Below are 22,578 nucleotides of genomic sequence, written 5' to 3' on the forward strand. Positions count from 1 at the left end.
ACCCGGAAAATATATGAACTACACAACATATGGACGTACGTGGAGATGTAGTTTATACTGCTGTGCGCGGAAATATGGACAGATCGCGACGTTATTGAGACAGGTACAGCGCATGAGAAACAGAGATCTGTGTCATATCTGCTCCTCTCCTAACGTCTGTCTCCTCCCCGCACGGCATGATCCTACGCGTGGACCACCTTCTTTGTAACCACTCAAAGCTACTTTTATACTACATATCACGTTCACCCATTCACACACACATTCATACACTGATGGCAGAGGCTGCTACATAAAGTGCCCAACTGTCAATCAGTAATCACATTCATACCCAAAGGCTATGCCACCAGGAGCAATTTGGGGTTCAGTGTCTTGCCCAAGGACACTTCGACATGTAGTGAGCTGTATGAGCTGGGGATCGAACCTCCGGTTGAAAGACTCTACCAACTCTACCACTGAGCCACAGCCGCCCACAATGTGGATGTTTATGTTTATAAAAGTTGAAATGCTGGACAGATCGGTGTCATCACTGCGCTGCATGATTATAAAGAGCTCACTGTTGGATCACATTATTATACATTCTGATTAACTGCTTGTAGATCACACTCTGGATCATCTCTCTCTGACCTGCGCCGCCTCTCTCTCTCTTGTCAGTTCAGCATCATCCTGTATTGGAAACTTGCAGTCTCCTTACTGAATAAATACAGACACGATCTGTCTGTATTACCGAGCGTGTGACCGTGATTTATGCGCATGCTTGTCAGTGAGCAGGGCCTTGAACGTCAAGTTTGTTTGAGAAGTAGTCAGTGACCCAGAGTCATGTGTCAATGAGGAGAGAAAAAAGGCTTATTCAGTTTTACGTTGTTAAAATGGATTTAACAATTTTTTTACAAAGAGTTGGGATCAAACATCATTATTGTTTTCATCTACACTAATTATGTGCTCATCAGGGTCTCCACGGCCAAACAGGAACAGAAGGCCCACCTGGACAGAAAGGAGAGCAGGTCAGTGATATTTCCTGAGCGCTCTTTGTTTTATTTTTAGAATACCATTCAAGTGTTTGTTTTGTACAGCATGGGGCCATGTTGACCACGTCAATCTTCCGCCTCAGGTGTTATGGTGTTATTGACACCCCACCATGCATTGAAAAGCCTGCTGTCAATAGCTGTATCTGATTCTTGACCTTTCATGTTGCCATGTTTGACAGGGAGACATGGGGCCTTGTGGGACACCTGGTCCTCCAGGGCTCCCAGGGGAGAGAGGTCTTGAGGGCCTGAAAGGCTTACGGGGACCAGCAGGACCAGCAGGCAAAGAGGTGGATGCATAGATCTGATTCTTTACAAACACGATTACAGACTCACATGTGTTCCACTGCTGTCTCATAAATGACCGAGCAGCTCCACAGGAGGTCATTTTCCAATTCAGTGGAGAATTTAAGGACCTCATCACATCACCATTACCTCCAGCCTGTTTATAGCATCAACAAAACAGTTTGTTGTGTTATGGTGAACAGATGTGCTTGTTATATCTTTTTATTTCTTGTTAGCTTCACAGAGTATTGGCATCCTCAGAATATTCAGGTGCTGTATGAGAGTCTCAAAAATGCTTTGAGACGCGTTAAACCACAATCACTGTTACATAAACCGTGAAATTACATTTTCCTGATGATGCAATGATGGCAGCGCTTAAATCCGACTCCTGTGAGGCTTCCAAATGTTTATTATACAACAACAGGGTGAGCAGAGAGCTGGCAAGGCTTGTAAATGTGATACCTTCAGTTATCCAAGAAATGTGTGTTCCACATCCACATTTTTTATTAGAATCTACCTTCTAGTTTGAAAGCAACAGTAAAACAAAATATTCATGGTGTCCAGCAGAGTCCTAATAGAGTATGTAAATGCTTTTTAAAGTGCTTGTTGGTAATTTTAAACACAATTTTCAAGCCAAGACTTCAAGGATGAACTTTGGTTTTAAAAACAAGACAAGAAGAAAAATACCAACAAGAGATATGAAACAGAAAAATCAAACGCGGCTTCACTACCCACTGAATCAACTTATAGTATCAATCTTCATGAACCTCTACACTAGAAGTTTTTTAAGCATATTTACCAGAATGTAACTTCTGCGACTCTTGTTCATTCGACCTCTGCAGGGTGATGTCGGGCTTCCTGGTGAAGCTGGAGGTCCTGGATCCAAAGGGGACAAGGTCAGTTTACTTCTTTAACTTCAGTTGGTTAAAAACAGGAAATGGACAAGTTAATGTCAATGCTGTCCATGTCTCTGACTAGGAAGATCATTGTGTTGGGGTGGTCTGAGTGATGTGTGCAGCTTCTGATCAGGCTCTGGTTTATCCTGCAGGGTGAGGTGGGACCTCTGGGTTTATCTGGGCGAGAAGGACCTTGGGGAGCTCTTGGAGAAAATGGCGAAAGAGGCCCAAAGGGGGAGAAGGGCCACATTGGATTAATGGTGAGCACAGATTTGTTACAGTTTGGGGGTTTGACTTTTTTTGCTACATTTAAATAACATAAAGAATCGTAACCATCCACAATTTTGTATTTGTGGAGCAATTAGAGTAAAAACATACCAGCGAACATTCCTTTAAAACATCATGGCCATGAAATAAAAGGTTAAACTCCTGTAAGTGTTCTTTATTATTCTTAATGTCAACAAATTTAATTATAAACCATCCACAATGTGTTCTTAATAACAAGTATTTTGTTTGTGTTTAAAGCTTGGCATATCTTAAGACCTCAAGAATATAGAAAGTACGCTTAATCAATCCAAATCAGAATAAACATGGTGATGTGTGAAGCTTTATTCGGCACCAATATCTGAGAATTATTTAATTAGCAGCATAAGTGTAATATAAAATAGATCAGTCATATTGACAAAGTAAGAACTGCACCTGATGTCATGTCCATCCTCTTGCACAGGGTGAACCGGGGCTGATGGGTGAGGTGGGACCTGCAGGCCTGCTGGGGTTACAGGTGAGTTTGTTTCTAGGATGTTTCGATGCTGTAGCTGCTCAGAGAGTCCTTTAAATTAACCTCCATTGAACTGCCTAAAGCTGTGGTTGACAATAATTGATTCCATCTGACAGATATTCATAAATGTTCGAGCTAATGTGTAGCGTTCATCTGTTGTGTGTTTGTGAATATTGTAGGGAATCACAGGCCCTCGGGGACCCCTGGGACTAGATGGACTGCAGGGCCAGAAGGTAATGTTGTTGTCCTTCAGTCAGAAGATGCTGTCATTTGCTCATTTTGCTGTTAATAATTGTAACATTTAAACAGAACAAAAATTGTCTTAAGCAGAATTGGTAGATGCTGACATTTTATCAAAATGAAACAGATTTTTTGGTAACATACATGAGTCATTATCACAGTCATAATTTACAGATCACAACAAATTTAGGGTTTTAGGACCATTATTTCTGTGTGGTCAAATCAGGCAGCCTAAACAGTTAAAAGCCAGTTTGTTTCAGGTTGCACATTTTTAAAGACCCCCTCCAGTGAAAATGGTAAATGGACTGTACTTAAATGCGCTTTTCTAGTCTTTGCGACCACTCAAAGCTGCTTTTACACTACATCTCACATTCACCCATTCACACACACATTCATACACTGATGGCAGAGGCTGCTACATGAAGTGCCCAACTGTCAATCTGTTATCACATTAATACCCAACTATGCCACCAGGAGCAATTTGGGGTTCAGTGTCTTGCTCAAGGACACTTCAACATGTAGCCTGAGGGAGCTGGGGATTGAATCTTCGACCTTCTGATTGAAAGACGACCGACTCTACCACTGAGCCAATCAAAAATCCAGTGTTTAACCTCGTAAACATCTCCATGTGGTGTTTTTCATGTGCTACAAGACATATCAGTGACAACATCAGCATCATCTCCATGGCTGGGCCTGTCTGCTTTTAAACTGCAGTGTACCAAGGACAGGCTGAACAACACGTTTTCAGATTGGCAGGTTTGAGACGTCACAAACCTAAGGAGCCAATCCTGTTAATGGACGGGGTGACGCTATGCGTGTCATTATATGCAACCTATGGCAACCTTTTCGGCGATGCGCGAGCCAGCTGTAACCGCCATCATTTTTGCAAACTCACTACTGACTACTAAAATGAACGTTACTACCACTAATTACTACATTTCAAGCTAGCTAAGTTTGCCACTAAACGATGGCAGAGAAGTGTTTTGTTTTCGGCTGTAATTTTACAAAAGTAGAAACATAGCACATAGTGGGCGGGGCCTGTGCAGATTCAGAAATTTTAATGAGGGAGAAGGAGGAGATGATTTGGGAGGATTTTTACAAGGTAACTAAACATGTTTTGCTGAAAAAAAATATCAGACACAATACAAACACTTAAAACATGACTGGAGCTGGTCTTTAAATATGGGCTATGTTTGCAATTGTAAAAAACTTCCTTCCTTTCTAACAGATCATCAGCTGACAGATTTCCAGAAAAAAGGTTAATTTATTCAGTTAGAAGTGAAAGATTTTAGAGTTTACTTTCATGGGATCATTCTATACCAGTTAGAAATAATCCTCACAGAGTAACTCTCTGCTGAAGGTCATGACTGTAGACTTGTCACTTTGATAACTACTCTGGGTTTTCATTGTGGACAAAATGACTCAGATAAAAGGGGACTAATCAGAATTATAATCACCAGACTGAACTTCTCCTTGGACACCTTTTTCTATCTAGTACCTCACCTGCTGTGTCTGCTTGAATCAAATCAGAACACTTATCTTCATCAAGAAATGGCATTAAAAGACTTTCATCCTTCTTTCTTTCATCCTTCTCTCCAGGGGGAGTCTGGGCCTGTAGGCATAACTGGACCTCCAGGGTCAGGGGGCCCTCAGGTAAACTCTGATTCCATTAAACACTTTGTACAGCATCGTGTAAAGTGCAGCTGTATGAGGAAGTTACATGTTTCCATCTGTGTTTGTCTCGATCATAGGGAATAACTGGTGCGCGAGGTGTCAGAGGAGACACAGGGGGGCTCGGACCACCTGTAAGTATCCTCCTATTTGGTTTGTTTGCCTTGCACATTAAGCACAAATATTCCATCTTCAGCTCTGAAGTGATCCTCACAGTTTCATTTTTTTTTTTTTAATCTCGTCCTCTCTGTGACTGTTTTGTAGTCAGCAGTGCAGCTAATGGAGGCAACTTTTCTAAGTACATGATTTCTCCTTTCTTCTATTACAGGAAATCATCCGTTAATTAAGTGCTCATAGGGGGACTGTGCATTTAATTGATTTAGAGAGAGGGAGAGAGAGCTGATTACATTGTTAAGATTTAATATTCATCATAGTGTTCGGTGGACGGCTGCTGGATGAATATAAAGTACACAATGAGTTTAGACTGTAGCAGCTTCTTTTTTATCTTTTAACTGAAGCCCTGATGATGAAACAAAAAAATCTCTGCAACATAACAAAGTGCATCATGGGATTTAGCCATGCAATTACAGTGGCTCTAAGGATGGCAATGTGTGTGTCAGATGGTCTCATTTGTTGGTCCAGCCTTAAAATATTCCATAACTATTCCCCTCAGCCTCAGTTTTATTTTGTGTTTAGTGCTTATTAGACAATGGGAGAAAGCTAACATGCTAAAGGTAGCATTGTCATTATGACCACATAAGCATGCTGACGTTAGCATTTAGTTAAAAGCACTGCTGTGCTTGAGTTGAACCTTACAGAGCTTCTAAAATGACTCTTTTGTTTCTCCTGTTCATCATCTTTAGTCAAATTAAGATGAAAATCCTCCAGAAGGAAATCAAATAGTTTCTTCCTTTAAAGCTCCTATGAGGAACTTTTAGGTTGTGTTGATTTTAGCGCCCCCTGTGGACAAAGTGGTACCTCTTATCTCTTTGCTGATCTTGTCCTGTACATGTGTATGTAGTGTTTTTTAACAAAAAATCTCATCCTGCTTTCTTTGAACATTGAACGCATCACTCGCTGTGAATCTTTGCTGTGGAAAATATAGAAACAAGGCTGATTTGGCAGCGCAATGTTAATCCCCTCATCTGACACCTACCCCCCGGCTGTGGTTATAGGCATTAAAAATAACTATAAAGCTCTAATCAGTCGTGTCGCTGATGGTCTGGTTTGCTTTTGTAGCCTCATATAGAGGCATCAGGATTCATTTCAGTCTGTTTCATAACCAGCGAAAAACTCCTCACAGGGAGCTGCAAGAGCACAAAAAGATTACTTAATGACAAATCAAGGTCAACTCATTGCATTTGATATGATGTTTGCATGGCAGGGTCCTGTAGGACAAGCTGGACCTCAGGGAGATCAGGGAGCTAATGGGGAACCAGGCCCACATGGAGAGAAGGGAGAGCCAGGACATCCTGGTCCACAGGGGGAACAGGTTTGTGAGGTTTTCATGAATCTGCTGTACGGCATTATCAATCCACCATCAATCAAAACGTGTGTATTCACTGTGTGCAACGATCCATAAACCACCCTTAACACTGCATCCCGTGTGCAGGGTGAGGATGGTCTGCCAGGAATCCAGGGACCTCCGGCTCTTCCAGGGTTTGAGGTGAATACTAAATCACTACTGAGTAGAATCGACATTTTGTCTTTGTCTTATTAAAATCTTCTGCTGAGGATTGCTTTTTCCCTCCTTGAATCATTTGGTTATTTGTGTCTCTTCCTCTTTCTAGGGGCCTCCTGGAGAGATAGGACCCCAGGGTGCTCCAGGTCCCACAGGGACTCCTGTAAGTATTAGATGTGTACAACACAGACAAACTGTGGATGATGAAACAACCCGGGACCTGCCCATATAATTATACCTTTTGTTTTTTTGTGATTATTATTGTCAGAAAAATAACATGAAAAACTATACTGCTTCACAGGGAGCGTATGGGAGACCGGGACCTGAGGGCAAACAGGGCATGAAAGGGGAGAAGGTAAGATGCTTATATGGAGGACATGAATAGAAATCTTTAATGTCCACTCACGTGGAAATTTGCCTTTGGCTTCACAGACTTGCATACAGTTTGAACTTAATAAGACATTCATACACATACAGTAAGAAACTGCCTCCGCCATGGGGTGGGATACACGAGATATAGAACAATAAATGGCAGAGTAATGAGTTATAAATAATCATAAATGGCAAAACGATTTAGATAAAGTGGCAAATATGAACAATAAATACATAAATAGATATCATACGACAGCGGCAATCCCTAATATCTAAAAATTGATCATTTGTTTAGTAGGTTGACAGAGGAAGGAATAAACGATTTCTTAAAGATGTGTCCGAAAGGAGTTTTTGAATTTCATTAAACAAAGGATGTGAAGGGTCCTGAATGATGTTGCTTTCCTCCTGGTTTGTGTGCTGTACAGCTCCACCGGCTGTCTCTGGGGTTTCCCTATAATCTTGCTTGCCGTGTTGACTATCTGTGTGAGCTTTGTTTTGCTCCTAGCCCCTACATTTCCGTACCAGCAGGTGATGTTGTAGGAAATGATATTTTCCACTAGCCTGGTGTAAACCATCCTCAGGACTTCCTTGTTCACATCAAAGCTGCTTGGTTTCCTTAAAAGAAACAATCTCTCCATTGTCATCTTTATTTTATCATCTTAAAACAACCTGTTCATGCTTTTACCGTCTGTATACTTACTATTTCAGTTTATGTGTGACAGTTTATTAATGCCATATAGACTGAAGATAAACCGTATGGTCAGAATACAACTGAGGGCATATATATTTCATACTTCCTAAAATGGGGTACCTAACTCCAATTTTAACCCCTAAAATGGTATTTATGCGAGCGACAGAATTCTTTGTATGCAGTTTTAATTAATGTGTTAATTAATCTTAATCATACGAATACATAATTTGTTTTTTTTTTGTTTTTTTGGTATGTTTTTTTTTTACATTTTTTCATAGATTACAACACAGCTGCAACACAGAAATATCATTTTAGCTTCTACATGTCTAATTTTCCAGTTAAAAGTTGTCCTAAAAAATATTTCCTAGTGTTTTCACTGAGCAGTTTGTGTTTTACTCCTAAAGGGAGACGATGGCAAGAGTGGATCAGTGGGAAAGACGGGTCAAGTTGGAAGGAGGGTAAGAGCCTTCTTTTTCTATCTTGTGAAGATTTTTTAAGTCGATCTTAATAATGTAACAATGTAGGAAAATAAAAAGTATCTCTGTTTTTAATACCAATGCTTTTAATTTTTTAAATGTTTAGACAACCTTTGAATCCCCTTGAAGTCAGGATTTAAAGTGGTTATTGTGCATTGTATAAAAACAAGACATGACTGGAAATAGCTACAGCGCGTACAACTTCATACATAAAACATTAGAGTGTTTCATGTGTCTCCTCTCATTGAAAAACATGACAAACTTGTCTGCAGGGGAAACGAGGGAAAGCTGGAGTCAGAGGGAGCAGGGGAGAGAGAGGACCAAAGGTGAGACACATGAAAACAAGGCCACAGGCTTCTTGTGCATCAGTTGAAATTATGATGCATGAGCCAACAATAGATGTGTGTTTTGTTGTTCAGGGTGAAAAGGGAGACACAGGACTAGTCGGCGTCCCAGGGTGGCCAGGGCTCATCGTAAGTCAATTTATTTAGTGGCTTAACATATAATACATCTCCAACGTTGAATATATCTCCACATGTGTCTAGTTGTCTCTTCAGCAATCTGTCTAGTTTAATGATTTGTGGAGAAGAGATCAATAAAGTAATGCATTTCTAAATTAAAGTGCATTTCATCATATCCTCTTTGCATTTCTATTGTTTTTGTCACAAAGGGAATCCCTGGCTTACAAGGAGAGTCTGGGGAGGAAGGTGAAAAGGGGAAAGAGGTAAACAAGAATTTACAAACCAGAAAAAGATCCAGAGACAGTATGCCTCGGGAAGTTTCTTATTACTGTGTACCTTTAATCTCATAAGAGAACCAGGGCTGTTCAGCGGTTAAATCGCACATCCTTTGCACAGAGGTTTTGTCCTCGATGCAGCAGCTCCAGGTTCAACTCCCTGCTGTGTGTCGTCCCCGCTCTCTCTTCCACTGTTTCTGACACTACCTACTGTCCTCTCTCTCAAATAACGGTATAAATAGCCAAAATAATTATCTTTAAATAAAATAAAAGAAAATGAAGCAGTAGTTTATATTTTTGTTCATTCAGAAAATCCTATGATAAACAGTCAGATCAGATCAACTTTAAAATACTATAATAATTATTATTACATAGGTATGATTGTGTATTATATATATATATCATTTATATATATATATATATATATATATACACACATGCATGTAGATATGGTATTGATCTGTTGCTTTCAGCCTGGTCTCAGTTCAGGCTGTGTCAGAACTTTTAAACCACAATGTGCTTTATTTTTTGATTATACAGATCTGCTGCCTGATTGTAGGTGCAGGCTTGACCATATTGTGTTTTTCTATAGGGTGAGAAAGGCGACATGGGGCTGTCTGGACCACCTGGAGCTGATGGCTCAAAGGTAGGAGCTGTCATGGCACATTTTGACATTGCCGAGAAAAAAAAACACAAGTGTAACAGAGGTATTAATGACAACTGTATCCTTTTAGGATAGCCGGATCCAGGGTTTAACATTTTACATACTGACTCACTGGAGAGACTTCCTCTGACAGTTAGCAGCATATGATGAAGTCTACTAGTATCTGTTCCAGTTTGCAGTTAAAGCTAATGTGAGTTGCACTAACACAAAAGTGCCTGCCCAGGAAGTCCTTCTTTTTATTTAATGGGGGATAGTCATTTTGGAAAATCATGTTAAAAGTTGGCCAATGGGGTTGAATGATCTTCTCCTCAAGAAAATGTTATCTTAAGTAGTGGAAAATCTTTAAAAAGGTGTTCATGGATTTGTAATTTTGACTCTTGCAACTAAAAGAGGAGGTATTACGCTGTTTCACATTTTAAGACATATATATAATGTTAGATGTATTATGAAAATGTTTTTGGAGTAATCCCCAGGCTCTTCAACTCTGCAGGCTGCTGTGAACGCCAGGTTTCAGACTGTTTTTTCTGCAAGCTGCACTTTGTGATGTCTCAGCAGGCTTCAGAGAGCTGGCCAATAAAGGGCTTGTAGGGGCGGGGTTTCTTAAAGGGACAGAGCCGAAAAATGATTTTTAACTCTAAATTAAGCTAAGCTACTCCACAGCAGGTATCACAGAGTGAACTATGAATAATAATATGAATTTTATTAAAAAATGATGTCTTTTGTGTTTTAGGGTATCCGTGGTCCTGTTGGGTTTCCAGGTCCACTGGGCGTGAAGGGAGAGCAGGTATTAATAATATACTTTCTTCTTAGTACTTTTTCTCTCATGTTAAGAATCTTGTATTTTTACTACATTGGAACATGTTGTCATGATATTAGACAAATGTGTAAATTTCTGTCTCTGTCTTTTTCTCTTTTTAGGGAAATATTGGTCTCCCAGGACCGAGGGGAACACCGGGGATGCCTGGACTGCCAGTAAGTTTCACTTATTTGGCTGCCGGCTGTTTTATTCTTCTCTAACCTTGTTTATGAGTGATAGATTGTTTTTCAGTTTAAGTTTTATCTTTTTGTTTCTGCTTTCCGCTCTGGAAAACACTTTGCTACTGTGTTTGAAATTCCCTTTGGATACACAAAGTTTATTCAGGCTATTCCATCCGTCACTCGGACACGTTAATCCAGATTGCGTCCGAAAAATGGAAACAGCACAAGAGTGTAACATGTAAAGGAAATGTTATTGTTTTATCATAACTGCAGTCATTCCTGTCGAGCGCTGACTGCTCTCTCTCAGCCAAGTAATCTTTTCTTCATCTCCTAGACTGTGGAATCATTCACAGTTCAGCAGCATATAGTGATTGTGTTCAGCCTGCTGTGTCTTAAGGGGAAAAACTCCATTGACTTAGGTTATGAAATCTGTGGCACCGCGGCTGATGGGTTCTTAATGCAGCAGATAAAAGCACTCAGAGGCTCTTCGTTCATAAATCCACTTCACTGTGGAAAATCATACTAATGCCCTTTTCATCTCCTGTCCTCTCCTCTGTTGCAGGGTTTGTTTGGATTAAAGGTACGATATCATCATCTCAAGCACTCTTGTCCTGATAGATCAAAGTCACTTCAGCTCTTTTCTCACCGTTATCTCAAGCAAACACCCCACAGGATTGTTTTTATGCATTAAGAAGGCTTTGCTTTATGTTAAAGGCACATATAATCATAAAGCTGTCACACTTTGGAGGTGGCGTTGAAATGTAATTGGATTTTGCAGGAGGTTTTTATCTACAGTATATGAATGTGTTGTTTAATAAATGGTGCATGCACATTTAAAACAGTGCACGTGTGTCATTTATGTTGTTCTTATCACATTGTCTCTTCCCTGCAGGGTTTAAAAGGCTACCAAGGCTTGCCTGGCATTCCTGGCAGACCAGGGCTCCCGGTGAGTTTACAACAGAGAGTGAAGGAAACTCTGAATTTAAGTTTGATGATATAGATGAAAAATATAACACTTAAAGGGTCAGTTCGCCAATTTTCATCCTCAGTCCTATCATGCTATTATGGGGAGCTAATGCCATTATGGCAGGAAGAAAATGCAATTTCACTCAGTGTCTTTGGAGGACACTATTCGCTTCTCCACTGGGCCCTGGAAAACCTCCACCAGACTACATAAACGCGTCCTCTGGTGGAGGCCAGGGAGCTAATACACTTCCTCAATCTAGGACGCCCGCCTCCAATGTCATGTCTCGTTCAAAATTGTCAGGTTGGAAATGTAGACTGCAGACCTGAAGATTTCTCGTCGTATTTTGGATTCTGTGCCGCTCTGAGCTAATGCCTGCAGCGAAACGGTAGTATTTCACTTCAGCGTCTCTCGCTGGGCCGTTCCTTTCAGAGGGAGGGGCGCAGTGCATGCTGGGTGTTGTAGGAATGTAGAATGGGTGAAACTACGAGCTGTTTGTACAACTTTCTCCACAGCTATGCCGCCAATTTCAAATATCATTGCTTCTATTAATTACAGAGAACACCAGCTTTTCACTGACAGCAGCTTTTTCCAGGGGCAAATTGCTCCTTTAAGATGCACTAGATAATGTACCTCCAAAGTTTGGTAACACTTTTTATGCATGAACGCATTTGTAGCGACATATTAGTGAGTGCATTCATTATGTTTTACAGCCACGCTCAAAGACATATGATGCTTTCCCCTGCACTATATCAACAGTCATTGTTGAATTGGGCTTTATGGCTGCATTATAATAAGTATAAAAGCCCCCATAAAGTACTGAACATGTGGTCTTCATATAAATTAAACAAATCTGGATTTAATGTTAATATTTTTGCTGTGCATACCTAATGTGTGAATCTTCTTTATGTTTTAGGGTCCACCTGGGGTCCCTGGACCCCCAGGAGAGTCACTGAACATGACGTTGACTCAAATCAAGGCGAGTTATTCATGTCTTCAATGTACAGTTAAAGTAATATGTACAAATATAAAAGTATTCATCATGGGGTATTTGAAATGTATCTTTATGAACAGATATAACATAAACAAAATTATTAGCCAAAACATATTTTTCCCTCCAATATCAACAATTAACTGTTTATGTGTGTGTATTTTAATTCCCTTTCCTGTCCAGGACCTGATGTATTTGTCCGATAAGCCCAACTATCCTCTGATCCAGACCCTGCTAGACTCTCTGCAGCTGGAGCTCCGGCTGCTGTTGGACCCCCCTGATGGCAGCAAGGAGCATCCTGCCACCACCTGTCAGGAGCTCTGGCTCTGTCACCCTGAGTACAGCAGCGGTCAGTAAATCCACACTGCAGTGTCCTGGGAATCACTTAGCTCGCTGTGGTTCTGGACACTGTCATCTCATATGTGATGTATATATGTTGTATGTATCACCCATATAAACTTTTCTTAAACATACTGAGTCTAAGTTTACCTATTAAATACCATATCAGTTAGAGATTTAGAAAAATAGATATAAACATATTAAGTTTTTGTATTATTACTTTCAAGCGTAAACTCTTATCGTGAATATGCAGGTTAACCACAAACAGAAACATGTGCATAATAAATATATAAATATAGACTAGGTTAAATGTTTGTGATGTCCAAAAAAATGTCCAAAATGTTGTGAAAATCCATACAACTCAGAGTTGATTTATAAAACATTAACATTGTATTGTACTTCATTACTTGAGTCAAAGTATAGATACTCCTGGTCAAATATTACTCCAATACAAGTCAAAGTTTCTAGTCAAATCATTACTTGATCTAAAGTACTGGGGTACTTGCTTTTGATAATACTGAAGTATTCAAAGTACTTCTTTTGTAGGCTGTGATGAAGTTTGTGAGCGGTTAACAGAGCGAACATGTAAAACGATATGAATCATTCTTCATTTCAAAAACCTGAAACATGGGCTGAAGATATGGCCATGGGTGCTCAGGTGGAGAATAGTTATCCCTCTCGGGCATAGCCATCATTACCAGCACTAAATGAACCGCCTGATCTGAGTGACGTTTGCTCTGCGTTTGCTCTGCGTTTGCTCTGCGTTTGCTCTGCGTTTGCTCTGCGTTCGACAATGGAGACGCACGAGGTACAGGTACCGCAACACCACTTAGACAAACCACACGCAGAATGACACAGTTTATTGCCTTTTGGATTTTAGAAAAAAGACAATTCATCAGCTGACTTCAGAGCAAACGTAGCGAGTAACGAGAACATTCATAGAAATGTAGTGGAGTCAAAAGTACGATATTTGTCTTTCAGATGTTGAGGCGTTAAGTTTCCCCAACAAATAATACTCAAGTAAAGTACAGATGCTCAAAACATGTACTTAAGTACAGTACTCAAGTATTTACTTTGTTACTGTCCACACCAGTATGAAGGTAAAAAGATTAATGTGCATATCCTGTGTTTCTTTGCAGATTATTGTTCTCTTTGTAATTTAGAGGCTGGTGGCTTCCTTCAGCCTCAGTCAGTTCTACCACTCAAACACAATACTTTCAAACGCCCAAATATAACTGAAATTTAAAACAACTTTATTGTACTTTAATAACTACTCCCACTACAACTGATGATTCATATTTGGTCTTTATTTTGTAACATACTAGCCTTTAATTATTACAGCAATGTTTTCTTGTATATTTAATCTCCCTCCCTGGAAGAACTAGTTGTAGCTTCTTTAATGTCTTATTATTATCGTCATAATATGTCTTGAAAATATTCTGAGATGATTTTGATCCTAAACATTACTTTTTCTACCTGATTGATGTATTTTCTACCTTCTCAAGCGAGTGAGAAATGAACCCTCCTTAAATGTCCGTGTTTATTGTGCCTCTATAGGCTCAGTAAACAGCCATAGTACCTTTATTATTCTGAACTGTCTCAGGGGTACTGTGGAGGTTTTTATTGCCACTTTGCTGACTGTCCCCAGGAGCTGATGTCAAATGATAATCTGTCAGTCTGACCAGCCACCACTAAAACTAGATGGGTTCTTATATTTAGAGGCATCTTAAATCACATGAATAGACAGCTTACTTAACATAATATTTCAATATATTTTGAGTATCTTCTTATAGTTTTTTGTCTACTCTTATATTATTAAAGTTAACTCCTAAATCATAACACTTGTGTTACTCAAAACACACAAAAACAAGTCAAGCTAGATAAAAATAAAAAGCAAAACAAAGGTTTCTGGATATGTGATAAAGCATTGATTCTTGTTAAATATTCTGAGATCCAAATGTTCTGTGTCCATCAGTGTACTCAGCAGGTGCTGAGCAGCAGTGAAAACACGAGTATTACAATATTATTTTTACACTGCAGTTTTTACTATTCAGTAGTACAGTCCAGAATGTAAGAGTGGTTATGTTTTCAGTATTGCCCAGGTGTCTCTGTGGTGTGGAAGACTCTGTTTTCATCCTTGCAGATCTCATCGAGCTCTCTCTAACCTTTTTCTGCAGGAATGTATTACATTGACCCCAACCAGGGCAGCCCAGCCGACGCTCTGCTGGCCTACTGCAGCTTCTCCTCCATCTCAAAACAGACCTGCCTTCATCCTCGAGACTCACAGGTACAAAGACATCACCAGTTAAAGGCTACAGGAAATTGCCACTCTGGATCACTGACGCGCCTGCATAGATCACATAGTCTTGTTGTAGGACCTGAATGTCAATTTGGTGAATTGTCAGTCAGAACACTTTTTGCGGTGATGAGTAACTTCTGCAGTGGTGACTTGAACTTAAACTGACAAAGGCACCTTAGAGGAAAATTGTTTTGGTAGTTTTGACATTTCTGCATTATCAGGTACAAAATCAATTGATTCACTGTCTGACAGACACACACACACACACACACGCACACACACACGCAAACACACGCCTCAGCCAGGTGTTTAAATTATATGTCTTTGCTGTCAAAACAATATTAGAAAAGAAGTTACAAAAGTAGAGTGAATAAAGATGCATTTGGTCTCAGCACTGAAGTAACTTTTGATAAACGCTAATGCTTTGAACGGTATCAGAAGATTGATCATTTGTGACCGAGGAAACAGCAGCTTGACAAAGAGTATTCTCAACACAACACATAAAAAGTTATTTGGACCTCAGTTTGAGAGTTGTTTTGTAAAGTGTCCCAGCAGAGGCAGGACACATTTGTTAGTGTGGTGATAATTGTGTCGTTGATCTTTTAGGGGATGATTTATGCATGAAACACCAGTCGAAAACACATTATTTTGTATATTATAATATAGTCTAGACAGCTGGGATAGGCTCCCTGAATAGGATAAGCTGTATCGACTTTATCTTTCTTTAGCTTTCTTTATCATTTATTTCAAATGCCTTTTAGTTTTTTTCATAGCTTTCTTTTTTCTGTTTCTTTTTTCCTGTTTTGTGATGTGAGTCATTCTTTCTCTGTCCTCTGTTCTTCACTGCTCTTCTTCAGTGAGTTTGGTCCCCGTGGGGATTGGTTTAAAGCACAAATGTGTATTTTTTTAAGGAAGAAGTAACACATCCCTTATCTTCTTGCAAATGAAAAGTTACATTTATGAACAATAAAACATCCTTGATCAATTCCCAAGACTCTAGGGTTTTGCTGCCACAGCCTTACCTGGTGTGGTATGACCATTAGCTTTTTGTGGCTAATGTTAGCTAGTGTTAGCAACTGTAGATCTTATGAAACTTGCAATGCTGAGTCAGGTCAGCAGCATCCTTTTGACTCTTTTCTAATTGTTGTGCTGGTATGTATTAAGGATTGCTATGTTTAAGGATGTGTTGTGTTGTAATTGCCCATGTTTATAAACTTTAGGTTCAATAGTGTTGTTGTGTTATACTTTAGATAGAGAGAGAGGCGAGTAAAAAAAGACACTTTAGCAATTAACAATTAACCAAGTAATTCTGTTGTAAAGTAGAGTAAAGTTAGAAAGTACACTTATAGAGTAATGTGGAATTTTTCTTTTTTTTCTTAATGTGGAAACTTTATTTGCTGTATACCTTGAGAAGCTCTTAAAGGAGACAGACAGACAGATAGATAGATAGATAGATAGATAGATAGATAGATAGAAACTTTATTGATCCTGAGGGAAATTCAGGCATGCAGTAGCTTACAAGACATATCAAATCGCACATCTGTCAACCCAACCTCCCACCCCCCTTAAGCCCGCAAGAAAAGAGACAAAAATAAAAATAAAGGCTATTAAAAATTACAATTATACACTACAACAATGAGTAGTGGCAGAATGGAGGTAGTGCAAATGTAATCATGATGAGCAGAGTTAGTGCAAAAACAGTACGGTGCAACTGTGCATGAGAATTTATGACCATAAATAAGTGAGCATTAAAGTGTCACAATGCTTTAAGTATCAGCAATGTAAGCTTTGTGAATGAATAATGTGGCAGAACTATGTGTGGCTAAATAAGACCTCATTCATCCAAAACAATTCAGTGCAATCAGGACATGGATTTATTATTCTCTTTATCTGTACTGCAGTATGAGTAAAATAATGCACCCTCCCTCACCTCACCCTCCCCACTCTAATACAGTCAATACAACACATCGAATTGACTCACTCAACCAAAGAATAATATGAATTGGTCTTGGTGGCGTGAAGTGAATGCGTCTCTTACTAAGGTAGCCAATTTACCATTGGTTCATGCTTGAGCTGAATGTTAATGCAGAGCTCATCAGCAGCTGAACATCATTGACCTTCACAAGTCTCTTATATTAAAGGACCTGCATTATGCTTTGCAATTGTTTGCCTTTTCAGTTACCAATGAAAGCATGGATGGAAAGATTTTCTGACGAAGGATCCTATCAGTGGCTCAGCAGGCTGGAGCAAGGGTTTCAGGTGAGTCAGTTTCTCTGAAGGGAGCAACAAAAACACAACAATTACCCTAATTTGGATGTTTAAAATCACCTCACCTCGCACTATATTCATCAACACCTTATGGTGTTATTGGCTCCCTGGAAGCAGAAGAAATCCACAACCATGTGAAAAAACAGTGACTCTAGGATATCCTTAAGACTGTTAATGTGTTTTAAAACCAAAACAATGATCTAACAAAGGCTAAAATCCTGCTAGCGACCATTTTGTTATTATTGATCATAATTAACCAGCTGACATGGCTTTACATTCTTATTCCTCTCTTAACAGTTTTACTATCCAGGTGCTAATGTGGTTCAGATGCGTTTTCTGAGGTTGCACAGCAGCACGGCTGTCCAGAAGGTGACCTACTCCTGCCATCCAGGACACCGAGTGGGCCAGACAGAAAGAGACATCAAATTCCTCTCTGACACGAGGAAGCAAAGTTACCTAGGAGTACTTAAAGATTGTGTGGTATGTATCATTTTTTTGTTTTCACAGTTTTTCTTGAGAGGCTTACGGTAGTATGGGCAACGCTGCTGTTGTTGTTTTGTTGAATCTTGTTAGGACAAATCTTAGCTGACCTTGGAAAAGTCAGGAACTTTAATCATTTTGCAATGTCCTCCTAGACCCAAAACTGCAGCTCTGAAGTTGTGACAAAGCAGAGTTTGCTTACTGTAACACCACTCTCACTCATCACCAGTGTTAATGTCGTGAACAAAAATAATTACAAAAAATGTTCGTAAACGATCCATGACCAACGATTTTCCATGACATAGAGAATAAAACAAAGCCACTATCAACTCAGCTCATTGGAGTGTGTCCCAAAATGTACATCCTGTCTCTGTGGAATGTTGAAACAAATGGGGTAGAGGGTTGTAAACCTCTCTCTGATTCCATTAGTGTCCACTTTGATCCAGAGCAGAGCTACCGGTCTAGCTCTCTTCCTGGTGGGGTCAAATGACCAGGTCAGGCCTGGATCAGGCCCATCTTGATGCCACGCTACAAGCTACTTATAATTGAGAATATGTCTGATAGAAGGGTGCAAATGGCACTGATGTTGTCAGGCCTTGGTGTTTTGCTTGTGTAAGAAGAAATGAGTAGAGCCACTAGGACTACACTTTGCTTGCTTTCTCACTTCTGTTTCCCTTCTCGCGCACTGATACACTTAGCTGAACAGTCAATCAGATTGATTTCCCACACCACCAATTCATCTTGCTTAATCTGCACAAAAGCTGAGGACAAGCTCTGACTAGAGCCACAGACGCTCACTGACAGCCTGGTATGCCAAGTAGTTATGTATTATAATTGTGTCATATTTTTTAGCACAAGTAGTGTTTGTTGTTTCTCTTTAAGTTGGATAGAAGAGCTCAACATCCACTGACCCGGTGTAAAGGATCGGGATTGCCGTTTTGAGGGCAAAGCTGCCATGACTATAAAAGGCAGTGAGCATTGAAAATCCTGGATGTAACTTAGGATAAGATCTGGCATCCATGAAATAGAAGGGAAACAACTGAAATACAATATAATGATTTGATTCAGCCCTAGTTCAGACAAAACAAAAAGAAAAATATCTTGCCTCATAAAAATAATATATGATTCATAGCGATCAAATGTAAAGAACATATTTTCTGTCTCCTGTGTGTCAGCCTGGTGAGGAGAGCCTTTCCGGACCTCGGGAGTCTGTGTTTGAGTTTGAGGACCTCCACCTGCTTCCTCTGAGAGACGTGGCAATAATGGAAGGTGGAAACTTCACACACCTGTTCGGCTTCACTGTCGGACCTGTGTGTTTCAGCTAGTCTTTTTTTTAAAGCTGTGCTGTCCCAGAAGACTCACAGGTCCAGGGCACAAACCTCGGTTCAAGTCCAGGACACCAAAGAGGACAACTGGAACATCTGTTTCTAATGTTCCTTCCTTTTCGTCTTGTTTTGGGGGATTTGATCCCTCAACTTGAGTGACTCTGTCTCATGAATTTGAGAGGACACAAGCATCTCCAGGCATTTCTCGCTGAGAAGTCAATTTTGTTTACAGAGACATTTATCTTGTATTGAATAATTTAAAAATGTATGTTTTTAACCTTTATATACAATGTTTTTTTCTCTGTTTGATTGTTTTTATGTATTTTGGGCTTCTGTCATTGAGTGCCTAATGTGTATATAAAAGTCAGACTGTCTTAACTGACCTCTTAACAATGTGTTCTGCATGGAGACACAGCTACTGTCGTCCCATTGGAGGTATATGACCAGGCCAGTGAAGTCAACGACTTCTGTACTGTAAGTGAACTCGTGTCACTTTTCTCAAGGTGCTATTCAAGTTTTAATTTACAGTCAAATTTTTATTTAGTCCCAAGAAACAGTAGAGGGACATAGTCATATTGTCTTGCGTGTACTTGATGCAGTTTGTTGTCAACAAGACCAAATTTCCTCATTTTGTTAAAATACATAACATTGCTTGTTTATTATTTCAATAGTTTGATGTAATTTCTGTTTTTTTACATCTCAGGTATGGTACATTAATGATAAACACACAAGCACTTAAGCTGCTGTTGCCAGAGCATAGCTAGTCAGTTTTGTAGTTTTGCATTAAAACCAGATTTAAGTTAAGATTAGAAATGTTAAATCCATCCAAAAAAACAAAACCACCACTGAGTAAGTTTTGCCAACAATTATTGCATGTATATCCAAACACCTGGTATGTCTTCCATCTCTTCTGTCCCGTAAGGCTCCATTGTTGTCCAAAAAATATTACAACACATCAGTAAGCCACATAGTTACACTCCGTCATTTTGTCTCAATCCAACACGCAGCATCTCACTGCTGTAAATACTCACTAGATCACCAAATGCAGTTCAAAAAGGTCCCAGCAAATGCACAATTAATCCTGTTTAAGCAACTTTTATTACATCTATAGTGACAAACTGTTTCAGGGAAATAACAGAGCCTTTTCTAAAACATGAAATTGTATATTATGAGCAGTTTGAAACCAACAGGGCTTAGAATTAGGGTAAAAGAGAGGGTAATATTGAATAGTATCGCAAAAAATGACGGAAATGTTGTTTTTGCTCTTTTCATGAGAGCATCGTTGACATTAAGATAACAATATTATAATGACAGTCTTATTTTTTCAAGTGTTTTAGTTGTCGATCTTAAACCAACTTTAAACAATACAATAAAAAACATATTAATAAAAAATAATGTATGAAATAGCCAGCTGCTGCATCAACCAACCACAAACAGTGTCAAAATATAGGAAGACCTCTGACAATATCATATATACAGTACTGTATCTGTCAACATTACAAGACTTATCAACACATGAAATTTAAAAAAAAATGAATTAGGAAATCCACTTATATAGAATAAACTACAAAAAAAGCCAGATGGACGAATCCAGCGAAACACAACAACAATTCTGCCTGGTTATCTAGCTTAGATCCCCCATTTTTTGAATGTGTGACAAAAACAGCTACTTCTTTAATTCGTTGCTCATTCATTGCTGACAGTATATACCACTTGCCCAGATTTCCATTAGCTTCTATTCCCCTCTCCAACAGGTTTACTTCAGTTTGTTTTAACAATAGAAATGCTATATGCCAGTGTGTCAAAGAGATTGTTCTTGTTTTTTTTATCCTCATGTAAACCAAAGACTGAAGTTAAGCAGCCAGTGCTTACAGATCTACCTATCACTGCTCAGAAAAACACATTCATATCTTTTACCAGACTGCAAAGAAGAAACTGTGTGTGGGAGTAGTACCCCAGCACTTCAGAGCTTCTTTGGCACCCTGGTGAAAAAATAGTGCCCATTACCACCTGCTTAGCATTGAGTAACTGCTGTCCACTCGAATTTCTGCTTCATTCAATCTGTGAAGTGCTGGGGCCCAGAGAAAAGAAGCAAGCATTGTATCATCTCAGCATAGTCAGGATCTGTTGTGCCCAGATGTGATCAGCAGTGAGTGATGAGCAGTGCGCTGTACACTCTGCGGGGAGTAGAGAATCCTTTGACTGAGATCTCAGGGAGTTTGTGATAAGGATATAGTCTGTCCACTTCTCCAAAACAGCAGCTCAGCATTTGGACAACACTTGCTTTCTTGCTTAAACCAAATTCTCAGCTGGGGAGAAATGGGGCCTGTAAGATTATCATGCCACTGCTATATAACAGGGAATAAATGTACTTAATCTCAACCAGGCCAATTGTATTTAAGTTTATACATTTAAGCCACAGGTTTGCAATTCTGGCCTGGTGTTTAATATTCAATGTTTTCTTTTTGTATTACAATTTTTGTCACATCAGTCCATGTGATTGCCTTAGCTGGCTGAGACGGATCATTGTTACTTTACATGTTTTGTACAAATTATCATGTTTAAAAATATGAAATGACATGCTGGACATCTGTCTTGTGTGGTCCCTTCATCAGCGTATTCAAAATATTGTGTCAGCTGAATAAAAAATTCCATAACCAAATGTGGACTGAGCATATTTTTTCATTGTTTCAGATATTAAATGACATGGTGATAGCCTAGATGGACGGTCAATCTGCCCAGCAGTTCATACATGACAGTCTGTGCCAAAGTAGTGGACAGTGCTAGCAGTAGTGTTTAGCAGTAGCATGAACAATACATTCACAGTAAAAAGCAGCAGCTGTTGTAACAGTGGTTTAATTTGGTTAAAAGCAGTTGAAGCTGTAACAAATGGTGCAACTGTTAGATAAGATACTATTTCAATGTAATTAAAAAGAAAATATTCGCAGTTCCAATATTTTGCCTTCAAATAAAGCTAAATAAAGTATAAACTGGTCCCAATGTGTCCTGTGGTTTTCCAAAAAGTAACATATATAGGACTGTAGTTTTTCAGGAAGATAGGCTTTTTTTAGAAAACGTTCTGTTATGTTGTCCTACATATTTGTAGGACAGCACAGATAGTGTTCCAGCAATAATCTTTGAGTTAATTCCAGCTAATTTGTAGTTCAGTTTCATTTAGGCAGTTATGTCCGACACGAAATTAATATTACAATTTATTTAAAGTTTAAAGGGAGGAGGTCTTTCAATTTGTTGTTTTGAGTGATTTTTAAATTGAGAAGAGCTAAAATTAAAATGACCTTATGTCATTATAAACTGGAAACATGTTGTGGAAGGGTTGTTAAGGGTTAACGCTCAGTCAGAATACGTGCTTACGTCACATGACGTATCGCGTCATAAGTCGTCAGCTCTCCGCCTCTGTTTCA

General features: G+C 39.3%; 1 protein-coding gene across 1 annotated transcript in view; it reads left to right on the forward strand.

The window, feature by feature from the left end:
• LOC138605031 (collagen alpha-1(II) chain) overlaps nt 1-19,383 on the forward strand; it is a 106,538-nt gene extending 87,155 nt beyond the window's left edge. The window contains exons 42-68 of the mRNA XM_069677099.1: nt 948-1,001; nt 1,205-1,312; nt 2,150-2,203; nt 2,356-2,463; nt 2,931-2,984; nt 3,161-3,214; nt 4,821-4,874; nt 4,973-5,026; nt 6,277-6,384; nt 6,505-6,558; nt 6,683-6,736; nt 6,875-6,928; nt 8,041-8,094; nt 8,385-8,438; nt 8,532-8,585; nt 8,783-8,836; nt 9,441-9,494; nt 10,243-10,296; nt 10,431-10,484; nt 11,053-11,070; nt 11,383-11,436; nt 12,371-12,433; nt 12,629-12,794; nt 14,962-15,071; nt 17,262-17,342; nt 17,649-17,831; nt 19,007-19,383. Coding sequence (XP_069533200.1) covers nt 948-1,001; nt 1,205-1,312; nt 2,150-2,203; nt 2,356-2,463; nt 2,931-2,984; nt 3,161-3,214; nt 4,821-4,874; nt 4,973-5,026; nt 6,277-6,384; nt 6,505-6,558; nt 6,683-6,736; nt 6,875-6,928; nt 8,041-8,094; nt 8,385-8,438; nt 8,532-8,585; nt 8,783-8,836; nt 9,441-9,494; nt 10,243-10,296; nt 10,431-10,484; nt 11,053-11,070; nt 11,383-11,436; nt 12,371-12,433; nt 12,629-12,794; nt 14,962-15,071; nt 17,262-17,342; nt 17,649-17,831; nt 19,007-19,156 — 2,013 coding nt within the window. The 3' untranslated portion in view covers nt 19,157-19,383. The remainder of the gene's footprint in view (nt 1-947; nt 1,002-1,204; nt 1,313-2,149; nt 2,204-2,355; nt 2,464-2,930; nt 2,985-3,160; nt 3,215-4,820; nt 4,875-4,972; nt 5,027-6,276; nt 6,385-6,504; nt 6,559-6,682; nt 6,737-6,874; nt 6,929-8,040; nt 8,095-8,384; nt 8,439-8,531; nt 8,586-8,782; nt 8,837-9,440; nt 9,495-10,242; nt 10,297-10,430; nt 10,485-11,052; nt 11,071-11,382; nt 11,437-12,370; nt 12,434-12,628; nt 12,795-14,961; nt 15,072-17,261; nt 17,343-17,648; nt 17,832-19,006) is intronic.
• Nucleotides 19,384-22,578: the final 3,195 nt, after the last annotated feature.

The sequence above is a fragment of the Semicossyphus pulcher genome, unplaced genomic scaffold, assembly GCF_022749685.1.
Source record: "Semicossyphus pulcher isolate SPU_LCO1_2020_fin unplaced genomic scaffold, fSemPul1.0.p SCAF_28, whole genome shotgun sequence".
Lineage (NCBI taxonomy): Eukaryota > Metazoa > Chordata > Actinopteri > Labriformes > Labridae > Semicossyphus > Semicossyphus pulcher.